This window comes from Pan paniscus, chromosome 4 (assembly GCF_029289425.2).
Source record: "Pan paniscus chromosome 4, NHGRI_mPanPan1-v2.0_pri, whole genome shotgun sequence".
NCBI lineage: Eukaryota > Metazoa > Chordata > Mammalia > Primates > Hominidae > Pan > Pan paniscus.
The window spans coordinates 174,631,021-174,650,505 of NC_073253.2; the positions used below are offsets into that span (position 1 = coordinate 174,631,021).

Consider the following 19,485-nt stretch of genomic DNA (forward strand, 5'->3'; position numbering starts at 1 on the left):
GAAGCAGAAGAGTCACTTAAACCCAGGAGGTGGACGTTGCAGTGAGCCAAGATAGTGCCACTGCACTCCAGCTTGGGCAGTGGTGCAAGACTCCCTCTCAAAAATAAATAAATAAAATCAGTATTCTTTTTTTTTTTTTTTTAAGATGGAGTGTCGCTCTGTTGCCAGGCTGGAGTGCAGTGGCACGATCTCGGCTCACTGCAACCTCCACCTCCTGGGTTCAAGCGATTCTCTTCCCTCAGCCTCCCGAGTAGCTGGGACTACAGGTTAGCGCCACCACACCCAGCTAATTTTTGTATTTTTAGAGACAGGGTTTCACCATGTTGGCCAGGATGGTCTTGATCTCTTGACCTCAGGATCTGCCTGGCTTAGCCTCCCAAAGTGCTGGGATTACGAGCGTGAGCGACGGTGCCTGGCCTAAGGTCAATTTTTTTTTTTTTTTTTTGAGACGGAGTCTCACTCTGTCGCCCAGGCTGGAGCGCAGTGGCACAATCTCGGTTCACTGCAAGCTCTGCCTCCTGGGTTCACGCCATTCTTCTGCCTTAGCCTGCCAACTAGCTGGGAATATAGGTGCCCACCACCACGCGCAGCTAATTTTTTGTATTTTTACTAGAGACGGGGTTTCACCGTGTTAGCCAGGATGGTCTCGATCTCCTGACCTCGTGATCCACCCGCCTCAGCCTCCCAAAGTGCTGGGATAACAGGCGTGAGCCACTGCGCCCGGCCGCCTAAGGTCAGTTTTCATTAGCAATCATGATATTTGGCCAGACATGATGGCTCATGCCTGTAATCCCAGCACTTTGGGAGGCTGAGGCAGGTGGATCTCTTGACCTCAGGAGATCGAAACTAGGCTGGCCAACATGGTGAAACCCCTACTAAAAATACGAAAATTAGCGAGAGTGCTCCAGGGGCTGAGGCAAAAGGATAACTTGAGGCCAGGAGTTTGATGGTGCAGTGAGCCATGATCGTACCACTGCACTCCAGCCTGGACAACAGAGTGAGACACTATCTCAAAAAAACAACAGAAAGAGGCCGGGTGTGGTGGCTCATGCCTGTAATCTCAGCACTTTGGGAGGCCAAGGCGGGTGGATCACTTGAGGTCAGGAGTTCAAGACCAGCCCAGCCAACATGGTGAAACCCCCTCCCTACTAAAAATAAAAATAAAAAATTAGCTGGGCATGGTGGTGTGCGCCTATAATCCCAGCTAATTGGGAAGCTGAGAATCGCTTAAACCCAGGAGGCAGAGGTTGCAGTGAGCAGAGATCGTGCCACAGCAGTCCAGTCTGGGTGACAGAGCTGTCTCAAAAACAACAGCAAGAACAACAATAACAAAAAACCAACGAAAACATACGTCAGACAGATCATAGATGACCACTAGGAATGGTACACAACTTCCCTTATTTCATGGCCTACCAAAAAGAGAAAGCTACAAAACCCAAGGAAGTTTTTTTTTTTTTTTTTTTTTTTTTTTTGAGACAGAGTTTTGCTCTTGTTGCCCAGGTGGGAGTGTAATGGCGCAATCTTGGCTCACTGCAACTTCTGCTTCCTGGGTTCAAGCGATTCTCCTGTCTCAGCCTCCTGAGTAGCTGGGATTATAGGCGTCCGCCACAATGCTTGGCTAATTTTTTGGTATTTTTAATAGAGACAGGGTTTCACCGTGTTGGCCAGGCTGGTCTCAAACTCCTGACTTCAGCTGATCCGCCCGCCTCGGCCTCCCAAAGTGTTGGGATTACAGGCGTGAGCCACCACACCCGGCCTCTTTTTTTTTTCTTCTTTTTTTTTAAGTTCTTGCCTACTCCTGGAAGTCTTTATTTGATTATTTGAACAGGAAATGTTAGGAGAGATGATGGATAATTCCCACTTAAAATGGATGTTAACTCCTTTCACAAGAAGACCTTGATTTTGAGGACATTTAATGAAGACTTCAGAATTTAAAGATTCACAATTTAAAAAATGGCTCCTGGTTCCTTTGAGGATCCCCATCTCAATGTCACTGAAAAGATGAGGTTTGGAGCCCGTGAGGAAGGGAAGGGTGTGCTACCGGGTCCCAACAGGTCTGAATTGAAGGACATAAGGTTTATTCTGATGGCAGAAAGGAAAGGAGAAGAGCATCTGAAGATTTTTCAGAGTTTTCCACATCACCAGCATTTGTACCACACTGGCTGTGAATCACACTGGGTGTGAATGTCAGTGGGTCTCTTCTGGCAACCAAGAGGAATATTCCCCAAACCAAGGAAGCTAAATCTTGTTTTTCCCCATGGAAATTTCAGTCTGGCTTCTGAGACAGTCTGTTAGTGACATTTGCCCTTCCCTGAAACAACATGGTGTTCTCTGTGCTAATATAGTTTTAAAAAAGAAGTTGGCCAGGCGCAGTGGCTCACGCCTGTAATCCCAACACTTTGGGAGGCTGAGGCGGGTGGATCACCTGAGGTCAGGAGTTCAAGACCAGCCTGGCCAACATGGTGAAACCCCGTCTGTACTTAAAATACAAAAATTAGCCAGGCGTGGTGGTACGCACCTGTAATCCCAGCTACTTGGGAGGCTGAGGCAGGAGAATCACTTGAACCTGGGAGGCGGAGGTTGCAGTGAGCCAAGATCGCGCCACTGCACTCCAGCCTGGGGGACAAGAGTGAGACTTCATCTCAAAAAAAAAAAAAAGAAATCTGAAAAAAGGCTGGGCCCAGTGGCTCACGCCTGTAATCCCAGCACTTTGGGAGGCTCAGGCAGGTGGATCATGAGGTCAGGAGTTGGAGACCAGCCTGACTTACATGGTGGAAGCCGTCTCTACTAAAAATACAAAAATTAGCCGGGCGCGGTGGCATGCGCCTGTAATCCCAGCTACTTGGGAGGCTGAGACATGATAGTCACTTGAATCCAGGAGGCGGAGCTTGCAGTGAGCCGTGATCATGCCACTGCATTCCAGCCTGGGCGACAGAGTGAGACTCTCTCAAAAAAAAAAAAAAAATAAGTAACATAAATGTTAATTTGACTTTTTGGTTTGTATTATAGGTAAAATTATAAACATGGTTTTATATTGATATGAGCTGTAAATTTATAGTGGGTTTATGTTTATAGACATTGATATATTATTTTTTTACTTCATTTTTTTGAGACTGTGCTCACTCTGTTGCCCAGGCTGGAGTGCAGCAGCATGATCTTGGCTCATGGCAACTTCTGCCTCCCAGGTTCAAGCGATTCTCCTGCCTCAGCCTCCCGAGTAGCTGGGATTACAGGGCCTACCACCATGCCCAGCTAATTTTTGTATTTTTGGTAGAGATGGGGTTTCGCCTCATTGGCCAGGCTGGTCTCGAACTCCTGGCCTCGAGTGATCCACCCGCCTCAGCCTCCCAAAGTGCTGGGATTACAGGTGTGAGCCATCGTGCCTGGCCTATATACATTTAAACAACACTGTGTGGCGGGTTAATATTTTGAAATGTTAGCCAGTGTATTGTTTTTTCAGGCAGACCAAGCTGTGTAAAAAAGTGAGTGGGCCGGGCACAGTGGCTCATGCCTGTAATCCCAGCATTTTATGAGGTCAGGGTGGGAGGATCCCTTTAAGCCCAGGAGTTTGAGACCAGCTTGGGCAACACAGGGAGATCCCATCTCTGCAAAGAAAAAAAAGAAAAAAAAAATGAGTGAAATTGCCTGATCATGAAAGGGAGAATGAAGCAGATGTCATTTGGCTCTGGAAGACAGGAAGAGCCACTACACTGCAATCCCAGCTCGGGATAGCATGAGGTGAGGCAGTACTCTCTTCCTCTCCTTGGGCTCTTTGACATCCCTATATACTTTCCTTGAGGTAGTTTCACTATATCTCTCTTCTTTATTATTTATTTTATTTTATTTATTTATTTATTTTTTGAGACGGAGTCTCGCTCTGTCACCCAGGCTGGAGTGCAGTGGCACGAACTCGGCTCACTGCAAGCTCTGCCTCCCGGGTTCACGCCATTCTCCTGCCTCAGCCTCCCGAGCAGCTGGGACTACAGGCACCCGCCACCACGCCCGGCTAATTTTTTTTGTATTTTTTAGTAGAGACGGGATTTCACCATGTTAGCCAGGACAGTCTCGATCTCCTGACCTCATGATCCACCCACCTCAGCCTCCCAAAGTGCTGGGATAACAGGCGTGAGCCACCGTGCCCGGCCTATTTTTTTTTTTTTTTGAGACAAAGTCTCGCTCTGTTGCCCAGGCTGGAGTGCAGTGGTGCGATCTCGGCTCACTGCAACCTCCGCCTCCTGGGTTCAAGTGATTCTCCTGCCTCAGCCTCCCAAGTAGCTGGGACTACAGGTACGCACCACCATGCCCGGCTAATTTTTGTATTTTTAGTAGAGACAGGGTTTCACCCTGTTGGCCAGGCTGGTCTTGAACTCCTGACCTCAAATGATCTGCCCATCTCGGTCTCCCAAAGTGCTGGGATTACAGGCATGAGCCGCTATGCCTGGCCATCTGTGTTCCTTATAACCAAAAAGAGCCCCCGGTTTAAAAGTTCTTAAAGGTCTGGGAGCAGTGGTTCACATCTGTAATCCCAGCACTTTCAGAGGCCAATGGAGGAGGATCACTTGGAGCAGCCCCTGAGCAACAAAGAGCCCCTGTCTAATTATTTTATTTTTTAGAGACAGGGTCTTGCTCTGTTGCCCAGGCTAGTGGAGTGCAGTGGCATGATCATGGCTCACTGCAGCCTCAACCTCCTGGGCTGAATCTATCCACCTACCTCAGCCTCCTGAGTAGCTGGCACTCAGGCATATGCCACTAATTTTTTATTTTCTGTACAGATAGGGTTTTGCCATGTTGCCCAGGCTGGTCTCAAACTCCTGGGCTCAAGTGATCTGCCTGCCTCAGCCTCCCAAATTGCTGGCATTACTGGCAAGAGCCATCGCATGAGCACATAGTACATAATGATTCCTTACAAACCAGTATGAAAAAGACAAACCCTAGGCTGGGCGTGGTGGCTCACGCCTGTAATCCCAACACTTTGGGAGGCCGAGGCGGGTGGATCACGAGGTCAGGAGTTCAAGACCAGCCTGGCCAAGAAGGTGAAACCCCATCTCTACTAAAAATACAAAAAATTAGCCGGGCATGGTGGCAGGCGCCTGTAGTCCCTGCTACTCAGGAGGCTGAGGAAGGAGAATCATTTGAACTCGGAGGGTGGTGGTTGCAGTGAGCCGAGATCGTGCCACTGCACTCCAGGCTGGGCAACAAAGTGAAACTCCGTCTCAAAAAAAAAAAAAAAAAAGACAAACCCTATAGTGGAAAAATGGACAAACGACATGAATAGAGAATTCACAAAGGAAAAAAAATATATATGGTTAATGAACATGAAAAATGTTGGCCAGGTGCTGTGGTTCACACCTGTAATATCAGCACTTTGGAAGGCTGAGGCAGGGAGATTACTTGAGCCCAGGAGTTTGAGACCAGCCTGGGCAAGAAAGTGAGACTCTATCTCTACAAAAAATAAAAATTAGGCTGGGCACGGTGGCTCAGGCCTGTAATCCCAGCACTTTGGGAGGCCAAGGCAAGTGGATCACCTGAGCTTAGAAGTTTGAGACCAGCCTGGCCAACATGGCGAAACCCCATCTCTACTAAAAATAGAGAAATTAGCCAGGTGAGGTGGCACATGCCTGTAGTCCCAGCTACTCTGGAGGCTGAGGCAGGAGAATCGCTTAAACTGGGAGGTAGAGGTTGCAGTGAGCCGAGATTGTGCACTGTACTCTAGCCTGGGCAACAGTGAGAATCTGTCTCAAAAAAATAAAATAAAAATAAAAACTAGCCACGCATGGTGGTGCATGCCTATAGTCTTAGCCACTTGGGAGGCTGAGGCAAGAGGATCCCTTGAGCCCAGAAGTTTGAGGCTGCAGTGAGCCATGATTGTGCCACTGTACTCTAGCCTGGCCGGTAACTTGTCTTAAAAAAAAAAAAGTTTAATTTCACTGTAATAAAATAAACTTCAATTAACATAGTTACATATCTTTTTCTTTGTCCATCATTTTGACAATGCCAGATTAGCATGAGTATAGAGAAACTTTAGAGAAATGACCATTACCAGCCTAACTATTAAGAAAGTAATGGGCCGGGCGTGGTGGCTTATGCCTGTAATCCCAGCTACTCAGGAGGCTGAGGCAGGAGAAGCGCTTGAACCCAGGAGGCCGAGGTTGCTGTGAGCTGAGATCGTGCCATTGCACTCCAGCCTGGGCAACAAGAGAGAAACTCCGTCTCAAAAAAAAAAAAAAAAAAAAAAAAAAGGAATGAGAGCGAACAATACAGCCAGGATGGCTAAAGGTGACCCCAAGAAACCAAAGGGCAAGATGTCTGCTTATGTCTTCTTTGTGCAGACGTGCAGAGAAGAATGTAAAAAGAAAAACCCTGTCAATTTTGCAGAATTTTCCAAGAAGTGCTCTGAAAGGTGGAAGACAATGTCCGGGAAAGAGAAGTCTAAATTTGATGAAATGGCAAAGACGGATAAAGTGCACCGTGATCGGGAAATGAAGGGACCAGCTAAGGGAGGCAAGAAGAAGAAGGATCCTAGTGCCCCCAAAAGGCCACCATCTGGATTCTTCCTGTTCTCTTCGGAAATTCGCCCCAAGATCAAATCCACAAACCCTGGCATCTCTGTTGGAGATGTGGCAAAAAAGCTGGGTGAGATGTGGAATAACTTAAATGACAGTGAAAAGCAGCCTTACATCACTAAGGCGGCAAAGCTGAAGGAGAAGTACGAGAAGGATGTTGCTGATTCTAAGTCGAAAGGGAAGTTTGATGGCTCAAAGCGTCCTGCTAAAGTTGCCTGGAAAAAGGTGGAAGAGAAGATGAAGACGAGGAGATGAGGAGGAGGATGAATAAACAAAGTGTTTATCTGTCAAAAAAAAAGTAAATGGATAAAAATGTGAGTGCTCCCTCTCTCTGTGTGCCCACTTTCTCCTTCAAGCAAAAGGTAGGCATGAGCAAGGATGAGGGTGGCTTTGAGGGAAGGATGGAGAGACAAGCTATGAGAAGAAGCTGGATACGAAGGATAAATGGATCAACAATTTTGTTTACTCTTTTAAACATACTGCCTATTTTGAAAAAAGTACAAAAGCTAAAGCTAAAATTTATTCCTTTTTAAAATTTTTATTTCTTTCATTTATTTATTTATTTATTTTTGAGACGGAATCTTGCTCTGTCTCCCAGGCTGGAGTGCAGTGGCGCGATCTCAGCTCACTGCAAGCTCCGCCTCCCGAGTTCACGCCATTCTCCTGCCCCAGCCTCCCCAGCAGCTGGGACTACAGGCACCCGCCCCACACCCGGCTAATTTTTTTGTGTGTGTGTTTTTTTTTAGTAGAGACGGGGTTTCACCGTGTTAGCCAGGATGGTCTCGATCTCTTGACCTCGTGATCCACCTGCCTCGGCTTCCCAAAGTGCTAGGATTACAGGCGTGAGTTTGAGATGGGGTTTCACTCTTGTTGCCCAGGCTGGAGTGCAATGGCACAATCTTAGCTCACCGCAACCTCTGCTTCCTGGGTTCAAGCGATTCTCTTGCCTCAGCCTCCCGAGTAGCTGGGATTACAGGCATTAGCCACCATGCCCGGCTAATTTTGTATTTTTAGTAGAGACAGGGCTTCTCCATGTTGGTCAGGCTGGTCTCGAACTCCTGACCTCAGGTGATCCACCCGCCTTGGCCTCCCAAAGTGCTGGGATTACAGGCGTGAGCCACTGTGCCTGGCCTATTTTTATTTTTTTAGACAGGGTGTTACTCTGGTACAGTGGCCCAATCTTGGCTCACTGCAGCCTCGACCTCTTGGCCTTAGACAATCCTCCCACCTCGGCCTCCTGAGTAGCTGAGACTACAGGCTCAAGCCACTATGCCAAGCTAATTTTTGTATATTTTGTAGAGATGGGGTCTTGTCATGTTGCCCAGGCTGGTCTTGAATCCTGGGTTCAAGTGATCCACCCACCTTAGCCTCCCAAAGTGCTGGATTACAGGCATGAGCTACCTCACCCAGCCTGATTCTTTGTTGAAAAAATCATATGCATGTTTAAAGAAAGTGTCATTTCTTTTTTTTTTTTTTTTTTTTTTTTTTTTGGAGACAGAGTCTGGCTCTGCCACCCAAGCTGGAGTGCAGTGGCACAATCTTGGCTCACTGCAACCTCTGCCTCCCGGGTTCAAGCGATTGTCCTGCCTCAGCCACCCGAGTATCTGGGACTATAGGTGTGCACCAGTATGCCCGGCTAATTTTTGTATTTTTAGTAGAGATAGGGTTTCACCATGTTGGCCATACTGGTCTTGAACTCCTGACCTCAGGTGATCGCCCGCCTCAGCCTCCCAAAGTGCTGGCATTACAGGCGTGAGCCACTGTGCCTGGCCAAGAAAGTATTTCTGCTTCTAGAGTTTCAGGCCCCCTCTCCAGCATTAACCTTTCCTAGCAGTTTCTCGTGTTTCTTTCTAGTAAGCTTGTTTGGCCAAGCTTATATGTATGAGAATACATCTCCCTTTTCAGTATGAAAGGAAACACACCTTTCTCTGTGCTTTTTCACATGACACTAAATCTTGACTGTTGCTCCATGTCAGAATGTAAACAGGCTGTAAACCTCTTGTTACTGCACTTCCTTTTATTGCTTTTCACAGATGCTGTGTTTTTACAAATTGAATGTGGCAACCCTGCATCAAGTAAGTCTATAAGCACCATTTTTCCAACAGCACGTACTCACTTCTGGTCTGTCACATTTTGGGAATTCGTATAATATGTTTTCATTATTATTATATCTGTCATGGTGATCCAGGTTGATGTTACTATTGTAATTGCTTTGGACTGCACAAACGGTGCCCATGTAAAACATCTGTTTGTTTTTATTATTTATTTATTTAGAGACGGGTTCTCACTCTGTTGCCCAGGCTGGATGAAATGCAGTGGCCCGATCTTGGCTCACTGCAGCCTCCTCAATCAGGAGTCAAGGATACTCCTGCCTCAGTCTTCCTAGTATCTGGGTCTACGGGTGTGCACCATGCCAGGCTAATTTTTTTATTTTTATGTTTGTAGAGACAGGGGTCTCACTATGTTGCCCAGGCTAGTCTTGAACTCCTGGCCTCAAATGATCCACCTGCATCAGCTTCCCAAAGTGCTCAGATCACAGGGAGAGCCACCTCGCCCAGCCAATTCTAACCTCTTTGCCAGTCCATTCTGGATGGAAGCAGTCCCTCCCCTTCAGAATCCCATTGAATTCTCCACAGTACCACAGTCTTTTGGCACTTACCTTTGCAGGAGTAGCTCTTTTGCTCACAAATGTACTTCCTGTAACTACATTTTAAGCTCATTATTTGGATCATGTAGCATCCAGAATTTTATTCTGCTTTGAATAGCTGCTTCCCCAGGTAGACAGGAAACCAAAATTCTCCTACACAAATTTTGGGGCTGAAGGTGGGGCGCCGTGGCTCACGCCTGTAATCCCAGCACTGTGGGAGGCCGAGGCAGGTCGATCACCTGAGGTCAGCCTGGCCAACATGGTGAAACCTGTCTCTACTAAAATACAAAAATTAGCCGGGCGTGGTGGCGGGCGCCTGTAATCCCAGCTACTCGGGAGGCTGAGGGAGAATCGCTTGAACCCGGGAGGCGGAGGTTGTAGTGAGCTAAGATCGCACCACTACACTCCAGCCTGAGCGACAGAGCAAGACTTCGTCTCAAAAAAATAAAAATAAAAAAAATTGGGGGGTTGAGGGTTGGATGATACTAACTCATGCAAACACCAAACCCTGCCTTTCTTCCCCTTCCAGGTGGCAAGAGGGCTTTTCAGATCAGTGATACATTCGCTGATTCTAGTGTTTTCCACCCTAGTAGTCAAGCCTTTGGGTGTCCAAACAAATAGAGAACAAGAGATCAGGATCTCTAAAGGTCTAGAAAAACCCTGGGCCACTTCCATTTTGTGAGGTTCTCAGCATACTGAAAACTGAAGATGTACTAAGAGTGGGTTACTAAAATGGTGGCGTATCTTAAATCTTTCCATGGCACCATCCTTTCTCTCGTCCTGTCATCCCTGTATCTCTCTGCCCTGACACCTAATCTCACTTCAGGAAACATAAATTGAAAGTTCAAATAACCTCGGATTATATTATTCTGGACTGTGTGTTATGCTGGGCGACGAGGCTGCGCAGGCTCCTGGGCCGAGCCATGACTCTGCAGGAACTGCGGCGCCGGCTCACACAGCGCGGAGCAGTGCACGCCAATCCGGCCAGGCGCTCGCGCTGGGTTCTGCTCACGCCCGTAGGGGCCCGCGTTCGCTGCAACGGGCCCTCCCTGATGGCCGATCGTCGGACTCCTACCCCTTCTGCCGGCTGCCGTTTGCCCCGTCAGCGAAGGGCGCGCGATGCGTCCCAAGTCTCGGCTCCAGGAACCAGACGGGTGAGGGCTACTGGGGGTTGGGTTGGAACGCCCCGAAGGCACCACAGCAACCGACGCGGGAACGCCTGTTAAACCAGCCCCGCCCCGAGACGCGCGCGCCCGGCGGTCTCGATCCAGCGTGGCCCGCCCCTCACCTCCCGCCCAACCAACAGCCACTTCCTGCCTCACTCCCGGCCAATCTTCACACTCCACGAAGAATAGCCGTAGGGGGCGTATGGGACGGTGCGCAGAGCGATGCCCACGCCGGCCAACCGGATGTCGGGGCTTGCGCGGGAGGGCGGGACTTGGCGCCGGCTGTGGCTACTCAGGGGCCAGGGGCGGGCACAGGGCCGGGCTTCGTGCGGTGGGGCTCGCTCGCGCGGCAGCGGTGGCCGAGGCCTCTTGGTTCTGCGGCACGTGACGGTCGGGCCGCCTCCGCCTCTGTCTTTACTGCGGCGCGGGGCAAGGTGTGCGGGCGGGAAGGGGCACGGGCACCCCCGCGGTCCCCGGGAGGCTAGAGGTGAGAGGGGAGACCTGAGCGCGTCCTCGGGCCTGTGAGGACCTCGGGGGGCTGGGAGCGCCTCTGCGGCTGAGGGGTCGGGCGTGGCCGGCGACTGAGGGGTCGGGCTGGCTCTTGAGGGCCCAGGCCCTGGCCGACGCGCCCGCCGTGAGCGAGGAGGCCCGAATCCGGGCCTCTTTGGTTGGGTTGCGGGCCCAGGCCGCGCCGCCGGGGTCGGGAGGCGTGGCAGGTGGCCCGACAGCCTTCTTTGACCTCTGGGAAAGCTGACTTATTCCTATGGCTTTGCTTCTAGGGCTTTCTTAGGCCTCTTTGCCGGCTGCCTGGGCAGCCGCGAGGTGGGCTGGAGTAACTGGGTAAAAGTATAGGGTGGAATCGGGCCTACTAGGTACCCCTAGTAGTAGGGAAGGGTGGTATTAGACCGAGAGGGAATGTTTACAACTAGCGTTACAGTTTAATATTTGAAAATCCAAAGCGGAGACTGGACCCTAGTTCCCTGAAGAGAAAGGGGAATGTACCAGAAGGAGAACACGCAGTGGTTGAGAAACTTAGCAGTTACAGCACCTATTCTGGAGGCGAGTAATCCGGTTGGAGAGAGACAGGGCGTTAAAAGCAGGAAAGCCCCCGAAAGCTCATCTAAGTGCATCTCTTTCTACACTGGAGGCCTAGAGGTATGAAATGACTGGCCCAAGGTCATGCGATTAGTGTACTGATGGTGCCGGGATTATAGTTCGGGGATAGGCCGTGCAGTGGTTAACGCTAAGGCCCTGGCTCGAGTCTTTCATTGGTCATTGGTTGCTCTGTGAACTTCGGCAGTTTTCTTACCCTTTGTGCCCCCGTTCTTGTCAAGTAATGGATATAATAATACCCGATGGATTTGTGAGGATTAAATTAAGATATGTATACAATAAGACAGGGAAGTCCGATATTTAGTAACTGCTCGATGATCATTGCGGTACGTTATTATAATCTGAATGCCTTTGGACCAATACACTGCCATCCTAGTGAACTGGTTCAGTCCTGTTTCGCAGGACCTGAGGTCACAGTTATGGTGATGGAAGAAACCGGGCATTGTGTATTACCGCTGGGCATGACACAAGTGATTGCTGGTTGAGGGAAGTTAAACTGAGCTTAATATTAAAAGATTGAGAGGACAAGATTAACCATAGTTAAGTCTTTTTACCTCTGATTTAGGAAATGGAAGATTTTGCTTAATTTTTTAATAAGTAGATTTTTTTAAGGGGGAAGAATTTTATTGATCTTTAAAATCATTCTGTATCTCAGTCTTTTCCCAACATTGTTTGAGGGTCATGAATAGAAGCAACTGCCATATGGATCAACTGTTGTACGTTTGGTATAATTATACTTAGAGCAGAGGTAAAGGACTATGTGGGAGTTCTGTGCAACAGCCAGGGTGCACACACAAGCCAGGTAACTGGATCATGAGAATGCTCGAGTGAACTGTGTGTGGGGGTCAGTGTTGCACAACAGAAATTTTCTGACTTATCTGCAAATGGCTGTCAGCATTCCCCGACACCTTACTATCTTTACTCCCCAGTTCATTTAGCGCATTATCTTCTCAGGGCCACAAGGGATAAGTGTTTTGACAGAAGTCGTTGCTGCCGTTTTGGCAATCACACTATTGCATCCTTTTAGTTAGAGTTCTCTTTGCCCTGGAAGACAGCTTAAGGGGATGAAGTGGCAGTTGGTGAGCATGAATTGCAGGCTCATGAAACTTGAATTGTGTGCCCAGTGTGGTAACCTTTTTTTTTTTTTTTTTTAGACGGAGTCTCGCTCTGTCACTCAGGCTGGAGTGCAGTGGCGCGATCTCGGCTCACTGCATGCTCCGCCTCCCGGGTTCACGCCATTCTCCTGCCTCAGCCTCTCTTGTAGCTGGGACTACAGGCGCCCGCCACCACGCCCGGCTAATTTTGTTTTTGTATTTTTAGTAGAGACGGGGTTTCACCGTGTTAGCCAGGATGGTCTCAATCTCCTGACCTCGTGATCCGCCCACCTCGGCCTCCCAAAATGCTGGGATTACAGGCGTGAGCCACTGCGCCCGGCCCAGTGTGGTAGCTTTTGTCCCACTTTGGTTTCCGTAACTTCAAAATAGGAATGAGAAGTCTCCTGGGTGCCTCACCTTTAGGGGGCAATTGGGAGGGGCAGATAAAATGGTGAACATGAAACTACTTTAAAAAGTGTAATGAATTGGCTGGGCACGGTGGCTCTCACGCCTGTAGTTCGAGCACTTTGGGAGGCTGAGGTGGGCGGATTACTTGAGGCCAGGAGTTGGTAGAAGCCTCTACTAAAAATACAGAAAATTAACCTCCAGCTACTCGGGAGGCTGAGGCAGGAGAATCACTAAACCTGGAAGGCGGAGGTTGCAGTGAGCGGAGATGGTGCCATTGCACTCCAGCCTGGGTGACAGAGTGAGACTCCATCTCAGAAAAAAAAAAAAGTGTAATGAACTGTGCAAATAGAATACGCCGTTCATAATAACTCCTAAGAAATAATAAAAGTACCTAAACAGTTAAAACCTATACAGCTTTTGGTAAAACTTTTCAGGAAAGTCCTGGTTGAATTCTTTGTTACTCCAACAGATGTACTTTTTTTTTTTTTTTTTTTTTTTTGAGACGGAGTCTCCCTCTCAGGCTGGAGTACAGTGGTGTGATCTTGGCTCACTGCAACCTCCGCCTCCTGGGTTCAAGCAATTCTCCTGCCTCAGCCTCCCAAGTAGCTGGGACTACAGGTGCCCACCACCACACCCGGCCCGGTTTTTTGTATTTTAGTAGAGACGGGGTTTTACCGGGTTGTCCAGGCTGGTTGCGAACTCTTGAGCTCAGGCAGTCCGCCCACCTCGGCCTCCCAAAGTGCTGGGATTACAGGTGTGAGCCACCGCGCTCAGCCTTACTTATTTTTTTAGAGACAGGGTCTTGCTCTTCATCAGGCTGGAGTGCAGTGGCGTGGTTATTGCTCACTGCAGTCTCAAACTCCTGCTGTTATTGGTTCATGTGATCTTCCTGCCTCAGTCTCCTGAGTAGCTGGATCCACAGGCGGATGACGCTACACTCAGCTAATTTTTTTTTTTTTTTCCTAATTTTTCATAGATACTTCGCTTTGTTGCCCAGGCTGGTCTCGAACTCCTGAGCTCAAGCGATCATCCTGCTTCCTCCAACTCCCAGAGTTCTGGGATTACATGCGCGAGCCACGATGCCAACCAGGAGACCAGAAATTAAGCTCAGCTTTCTTTCTCTCCCTTCTTCCCTCCCTCCCTCCTTTCCTTTCTTCCTTCTTTTTTAAAACTTTGTGGTATCTGTTTGTGAATTGCTTATTTTACTTACCATATTGTCTTCAAGGTTCATCCATGTTATAGCCGGTGATGGGATTTCCTTCCTTTTTGAGATTGAATAGTATTCCATTGTATGCCTATACCACATATGGTTTAATCATTCATCCATTGATGGACATTTGGGTTGCTTCTGACTGTTGGCTGTTGTGAGTAGTACTGCTATGAACACGGGCTGCAAATATCTCTGAAACTCTGCTTTCTTTTTCTGTTTGTTTGTTTGTTTGTTTGTTTAAGGCAGTCTTACTCTGTTGCCCAGGCTTGAATGCAGTGGTGCCATTACAGCTCACTTTATTTTTTATTTTTTTGAGACAGTCTCACTCTTGTCCGCCAGGCTGCAGTGCAGTGGCGTGATTTCAACTCACACTGCAAACTCCACTTCCCGGGTTCAAGCTATTCTCCTGCCTCAGCCTCCTGAGTAACTGGGATTACAGGCATCTGCCACCACACCCAGCTAATTTTGTGTTTTTAGTAGAGACAGGGTTTCTCCATGGTGGTCAGGCTGGTCTTGAACTCCCGAACTCAGGTGATCCACCTGCCTCGGCCTCCCAAAGTGCTGTGATTACAGGTGTGAGCCACCACGCCCAGCCTGCCCAGCTAATTTTTGTATTTTTAGTAGAGACAGGGTTTTGCCATGTTGGCCAGGCTGATCTCGAATTCCTGACCTCAGATGATCTGCCTGCCTTGGACTCCCAACGTGCTGGGATTATTGGCGTGAGCCACTGCGCCTGGTGGAGTGGTGGAGTCTTTTTTTTTTTTTTTGAGGTGGAGTCTCTGTGGCCCAGGCTGGAGTGCAGTGGCGCCATCTCGGGTCACTGCATCCTCCGCCTCCCAGGTTCAAGCGATTCTCCTCCCTCAGCCTCCTGAGTAGCTGCCGCTACAGATGTGCGCCACCACACTCGGCTAATTTTTTGTATTTTAGTAGAAACGGAGTTTCATCATGTTTCCCTGGCTGGTCTCCTGAGCTCAGGCAGTCTACCAGCCTCCCAACGTGCTAGGATTACAGGCGTGAGCCACCCCACCCTGCCCAACGACTCACTTAGCTTCAACCTGTCAGACTCAAGCTTCTCCTACCTTAGCCTTCTTAGTATCTGGGACAACAGGTGTGTGCTACCATACCTGGCTAAATTTTTCTTTTTTTTATTTTTTGTAGAGACAGGATCATGGTTTTTTTTTTTTTTTTGTATAGACAGGGTCAGGCTATGTTTATGTTGGCCAGGCTGGGAAATAAGGTCTTAATAGAGGAAGTTGAAGATTCCTGGGGGAATAGCATGTAGAGCAGCTATAGAGGGAGAGGGTGCTGATTACTAGCTAAAAGACTTAGAAATTTTTGCAAACATGGACTCATGATAGTTTTTGGGTGATGAGTCTTCTTGTAGGATAGCTTGAAAGAGGAGGAGGAAACTAGAGGCCCTGGTAATATAAGGTAACATTAAGTATCCTGATGTCAGTAATGGAGAAGAGTGAAAGACTATGATTGATTGGGTGACTGTGTGGGCAGAGGATGTGAGGAAAAAAGGACATCTTGTGTGTGTGTGCGCACACATTTTTAGTTGTGTATCTTCTACTTGTTTTCTCCCCCACCTTGTAGCTGTACTTTCTCAAGCCCAAAAATGAAAATTTACCTGCTACCAACCACATCATCTTGTGCATCTGTGTAGCTCAGTTTTTATTTCTTTAGATCTGTGGTCCTCTGTGGAAAGAGAGCCACTACCCCAAGACATGTCTAATATAATACACAGGGCGCTTACGTGGTTAGAAAAGAAGAGATAAGCCGGGTGCGGTGGCTCACTCCTGTAATCCCAGCACTTTGGAAGGCCGAGGCGGGCAGATCACGAGGTCAAGAGATTGAGACCATCCTGGCCAACACGGTGAAACCCTGTCTCTATTAAAAATAACAAAAATTAGCTGGATGTGGTGGTGCACACCTGTCATCCCACCTACTTGGGAGGCTGAGGTAGGAGAATCACTTGAACCCAGGAGGCGGAGGTTGCAGTGAGCCAAGATAGTGCCAATGCATCCCAGCCTGGCGATAGAGCAAGACTCATCTCAGAAAAAAAAAAAAGGAGCTTGTTTTGGCCAGGTGCAGTGGCTCACGCCTGTAATCCCAGCACTTCGGGAGGCTGAGGCAGGTGGATCACCTGAGGTCAGGAGTTCGAGACCAGCCTGGCCAACATGGCGAAACCCTGTCTATACTAAAAGTACAAAAATTAGCCGGGCATGGTGGTGGGTGCCTGTAATCACAGCTACTCAAGAGGCTGAGGTGGAAGAATTACTTGAACCTGGGAGGCGGCGGTTGCAGTGAGCTGAGATGGTGCCACTGCACTCCAGCCTGGGCGACAGAGGGAGAATCCGTCACAAAATAAATAAATAAATAAAATATATAAATTTTAAAAAGTAGCTTGTTCTTAGTTTAATATTCTTTTTGAGTTCTAAAACACTAATTTGAAAACATGTCTATTGATGATATTTGAGCAACAGTATCCATATTAAGCCTTAATGTGAGAGGAATTATCTTCTGTGTTAATTTTTTTTTTTTTTTTTTTGAGACGAACTCTTGCTGTGTCACGCAGGCTAGAGTGTAGTGGCGTGCTCACTGCAACCTCCACCTCCTGGGTTCAAGCAGTTCTCCTGACTCAGCCTCCCAAGTAGCTGAGACTACAGGCGCCCGCTATCGCTCCCAGCTAATTTTTGTATTTTTAGTAGAGAAGAGTTTCGCCATGTTGGCCAGGCTGGTCGTGAACTCCTGACCTAGTGAGCCACCTGCCTCGGCCTCCCAAAGTGCTGGGATTACAGGCGTGAGCCACGGCGCCTGGCCATCTCTGTTATTTCATTGTAATGTTTTAACGGGTACCCCCTGTAAATTAGTGTATGAAAGGGCTTTTTTCTGTTGTAAAGCACTTTACAAATGCAAAAGTTTGTTGGAAATTGTATTTGAATGCCCCACATCTGTGTAACCAATCCTCTCTATATGAGGATGTCGTGTATGTTTCAGTTTTATTTTGAAATTTTCCAGAAATGGAATCTTTTAACTGATTTTAGGGAAACCCTTTAATCTCTCTAGGCTGCCTTTCTTTATCTATGAAATGAAATAGTAAGTTCTTTTTAGCTCTGCGATTTAAAAGCTTTAATTTTAAATGAGAGAGAGGTTAGTGATCTTCATGAAGTTTGATAGGTGGCAATACATTTAACTGATTTTGCTCTTTATGTGTAGATCATGGAAGGGAAGTGGTTGCTGTGTATGTTACTGGTGCTTGGAACTGCTATTGTTGAGGCTCATGATGGACATGATGATGATGTGATTGATATTGAGGATGACCTTGACGATGTCATTGAAGAGGTAGAAGACTCAAAACCAGATACCACTGCTCCTCCTTCATCTCCCAAGGTTTGAAATGGTCTTTGAATCTATTCCTTTTACGTCTTGAGATGATATGAAGATACCCGGGTGCAGGGAAATGTAGTCTCAACTACTCAGGAGGCCTAGGACAGGAGTGTGAGTCCAGCCTTGGCAACACAGGGAGATATCATCTCTAATAAAATATAAAAGAAAAACATTGTGAAGATAAATTTGGAACGTTTTCAAAGGGAAAGCAAAATTCGCGAAAATACTTATTGATCTCTCTGGCAGCCTTTGTCTTGCTAGAGGCCAATTATATGGGTTGAATTTGAAGGCCAGCTATGAAATTTTTGTGACAGTTGAAAGCAAACCGGGAGAATAGATTCTAGATAAAAAGGCATGTTGCTGAAAATTTAAATTTTTAATTCATTTATGTATTTAACACAGGTTACTTACAAAGCTCCAGTTCCAACAGGGGAAGTATATTTTGCTGATTCTTTTGACAGAGGAACTCTGTCAGGGTAAGTGTTTTCCAGAGAAATATATGTTAGAGGCAGACATGTAAATAAGATGGGATAGTAGATTCCTTTTTGGATAGCATCTTTTATAGTGAAATGTCTAACTTTATTTTATTTTATTTATTTATTTTTTGAGACAGAATTTCGCTCTTTTGCCTGGGCTGGAGTGCAATGGCGTGATACCGGCTCATTGCCACCTCCATCTCCTGGGTTCAAGTGATTCTCCTGCCTCAGCTTCCCAAGTAGCTGGGATTATAGGCATGCGCCACCATGCTAGCTAATTTGTGTGTGTGTGTTTTTTTTTTTTAGTAGAGATGGGGTTTTGACATGTTGGCCAGGCTGGTCTTGAACTCCTGACCTCAGGTGATCCACTTGCCTTAGCCTCCCAAATTGTTGGCATTACAGGCATGAGCCACCGCACCTGGCCTGAAATTTCTAGCTTTAATATCTTCAGTGTTAACATCCATGCAGGAAAATAGTCTTTTGGAATTTGTGGTTTTTACTTCCACTTCTTTCCCTCCCCCACTCTACCCTATATTTTGTTCTTTGATTGAGGAAAAAAATTTTCTCTTGATGTTAAAACATCAGTGGAATTATCTCATAGGTTTGGTACTTTTTCATATAGGTTTGTGAGTTGAAGATAATGTATTATCATTAGTTGTGTGACAGATTTAAAGGTTGGAAGTAGAGTGGTTAAATAGGCTAAGAGCACAATAGGTCCTACTTTAATGAGTATTTACATAATTTTCCCTCACAAGTCAACTGTCATTTTAAGACTGATTTTGGGATTTGTTATTTACAGGTGGATTTTATCCAAAGCCAAGAAAGATGATACCGATGATGAAATTGCCAAATATGATGGTGAGAATTCCATTTGGTTTAGATATAATAGCAGATAGAGGTTTGACATGTTGTCTCCATGGCATTTCCTAAGACTAGTTTAAAAGGAAATAGTAAGCTTTAAGATTTTTCCAGCCAAGTGCGGTGGCTCACGCCTGTAATCTCAGCACTTTCGGAAGCCAAGGCGGGCAGATCACGAGGTCAGGAGATCGAGACCATCCTGGCTAACACAGTGAAACCCCGTCTCTACTGAAAATACAAAAAATTAGCTGGGCGTGGCAGTGTGCATCTGTAGTCCCAGCTGCTGGGGAGGCTGAGGCAGGAGAATGGTGTGAACCCGGGAGGCCAAGCTTGCAGTGAGCCGAGAACGCGCCACTGCACTCCAGCCTGGGTGACAGAGCGAGACTCCGTCTCAAAAAAAAAAAAAAAAAAAGATTTTTCCATGGAAGTTTTGCCACCTTTGTGTGTTGCCTAATTTTTTTTTTTTTTTTTATTTTATTTAAGGTTCAGGGGTGCATGTGTAGCCTTACATTTAATAGGATTAGATCTGTTTAATCACCTGTGCTACTGAATGTTGGAAA

At 47.3% G+C, this 19,485-nt stretch overlaps 2 protein-coding genes across 11 annotated transcripts in view; both read left to right on the forward strand.

Annotated features, from left to right (window-relative positions):
* The window catches only part of CANX (calnexin), a 51,847-nt gene that overhangs the window by 9,351 nt on the left and 23,011 nt on the right, over positions 1–19,485 (forward strand). Inside the window, exons 1-5 of one of the 10 annotated variants that reach the window (XM_055112909.1) lie at positions 619–733; positions 8,597–8,638; positions 17,421–17,594; positions 17,994–18,067; positions 18,867–18,925. In XM_055112909.1, coding sequence (XP_054968884.1) covers positions 8,597–8,638; positions 17,421–17,594; positions 17,994–18,067; positions 18,867–18,925 — 349 coding nt within the window. In that variant the 5' untranslated portion in view covers positions 619–733. Of the gene's footprint in view, positions 1–618; positions 734–6,375; positions 6,878–7,314; positions 7,406–8,596; positions 8,639–8,782; positions 10,365–10,460; positions 10,898–11,335; positions 11,532–17,420; positions 17,595–17,993; positions 18,068–18,866; positions 18,926–19,485 lie in introns of those variants that run through there. The other 9 variants (XM_055112908.1, XM_063604341.1, XM_008961400.5 and 6 more) reach the window with 9 other exon arrangements.
* Positions 730–7,833, forward strand: LOC106634832 (high mobility group protein B3-like). The gene has a single exon (XM_055112914.2). It carries the CDS (start codon positions 6,243–6,245, stop codon positions 6,816–6,818), a length of 576 nt encoding a protein of 191 aa, XP_054968889.1. The 5' UTR covers positions 730–6,242; the 3' UTR covers positions 6,819–7,833.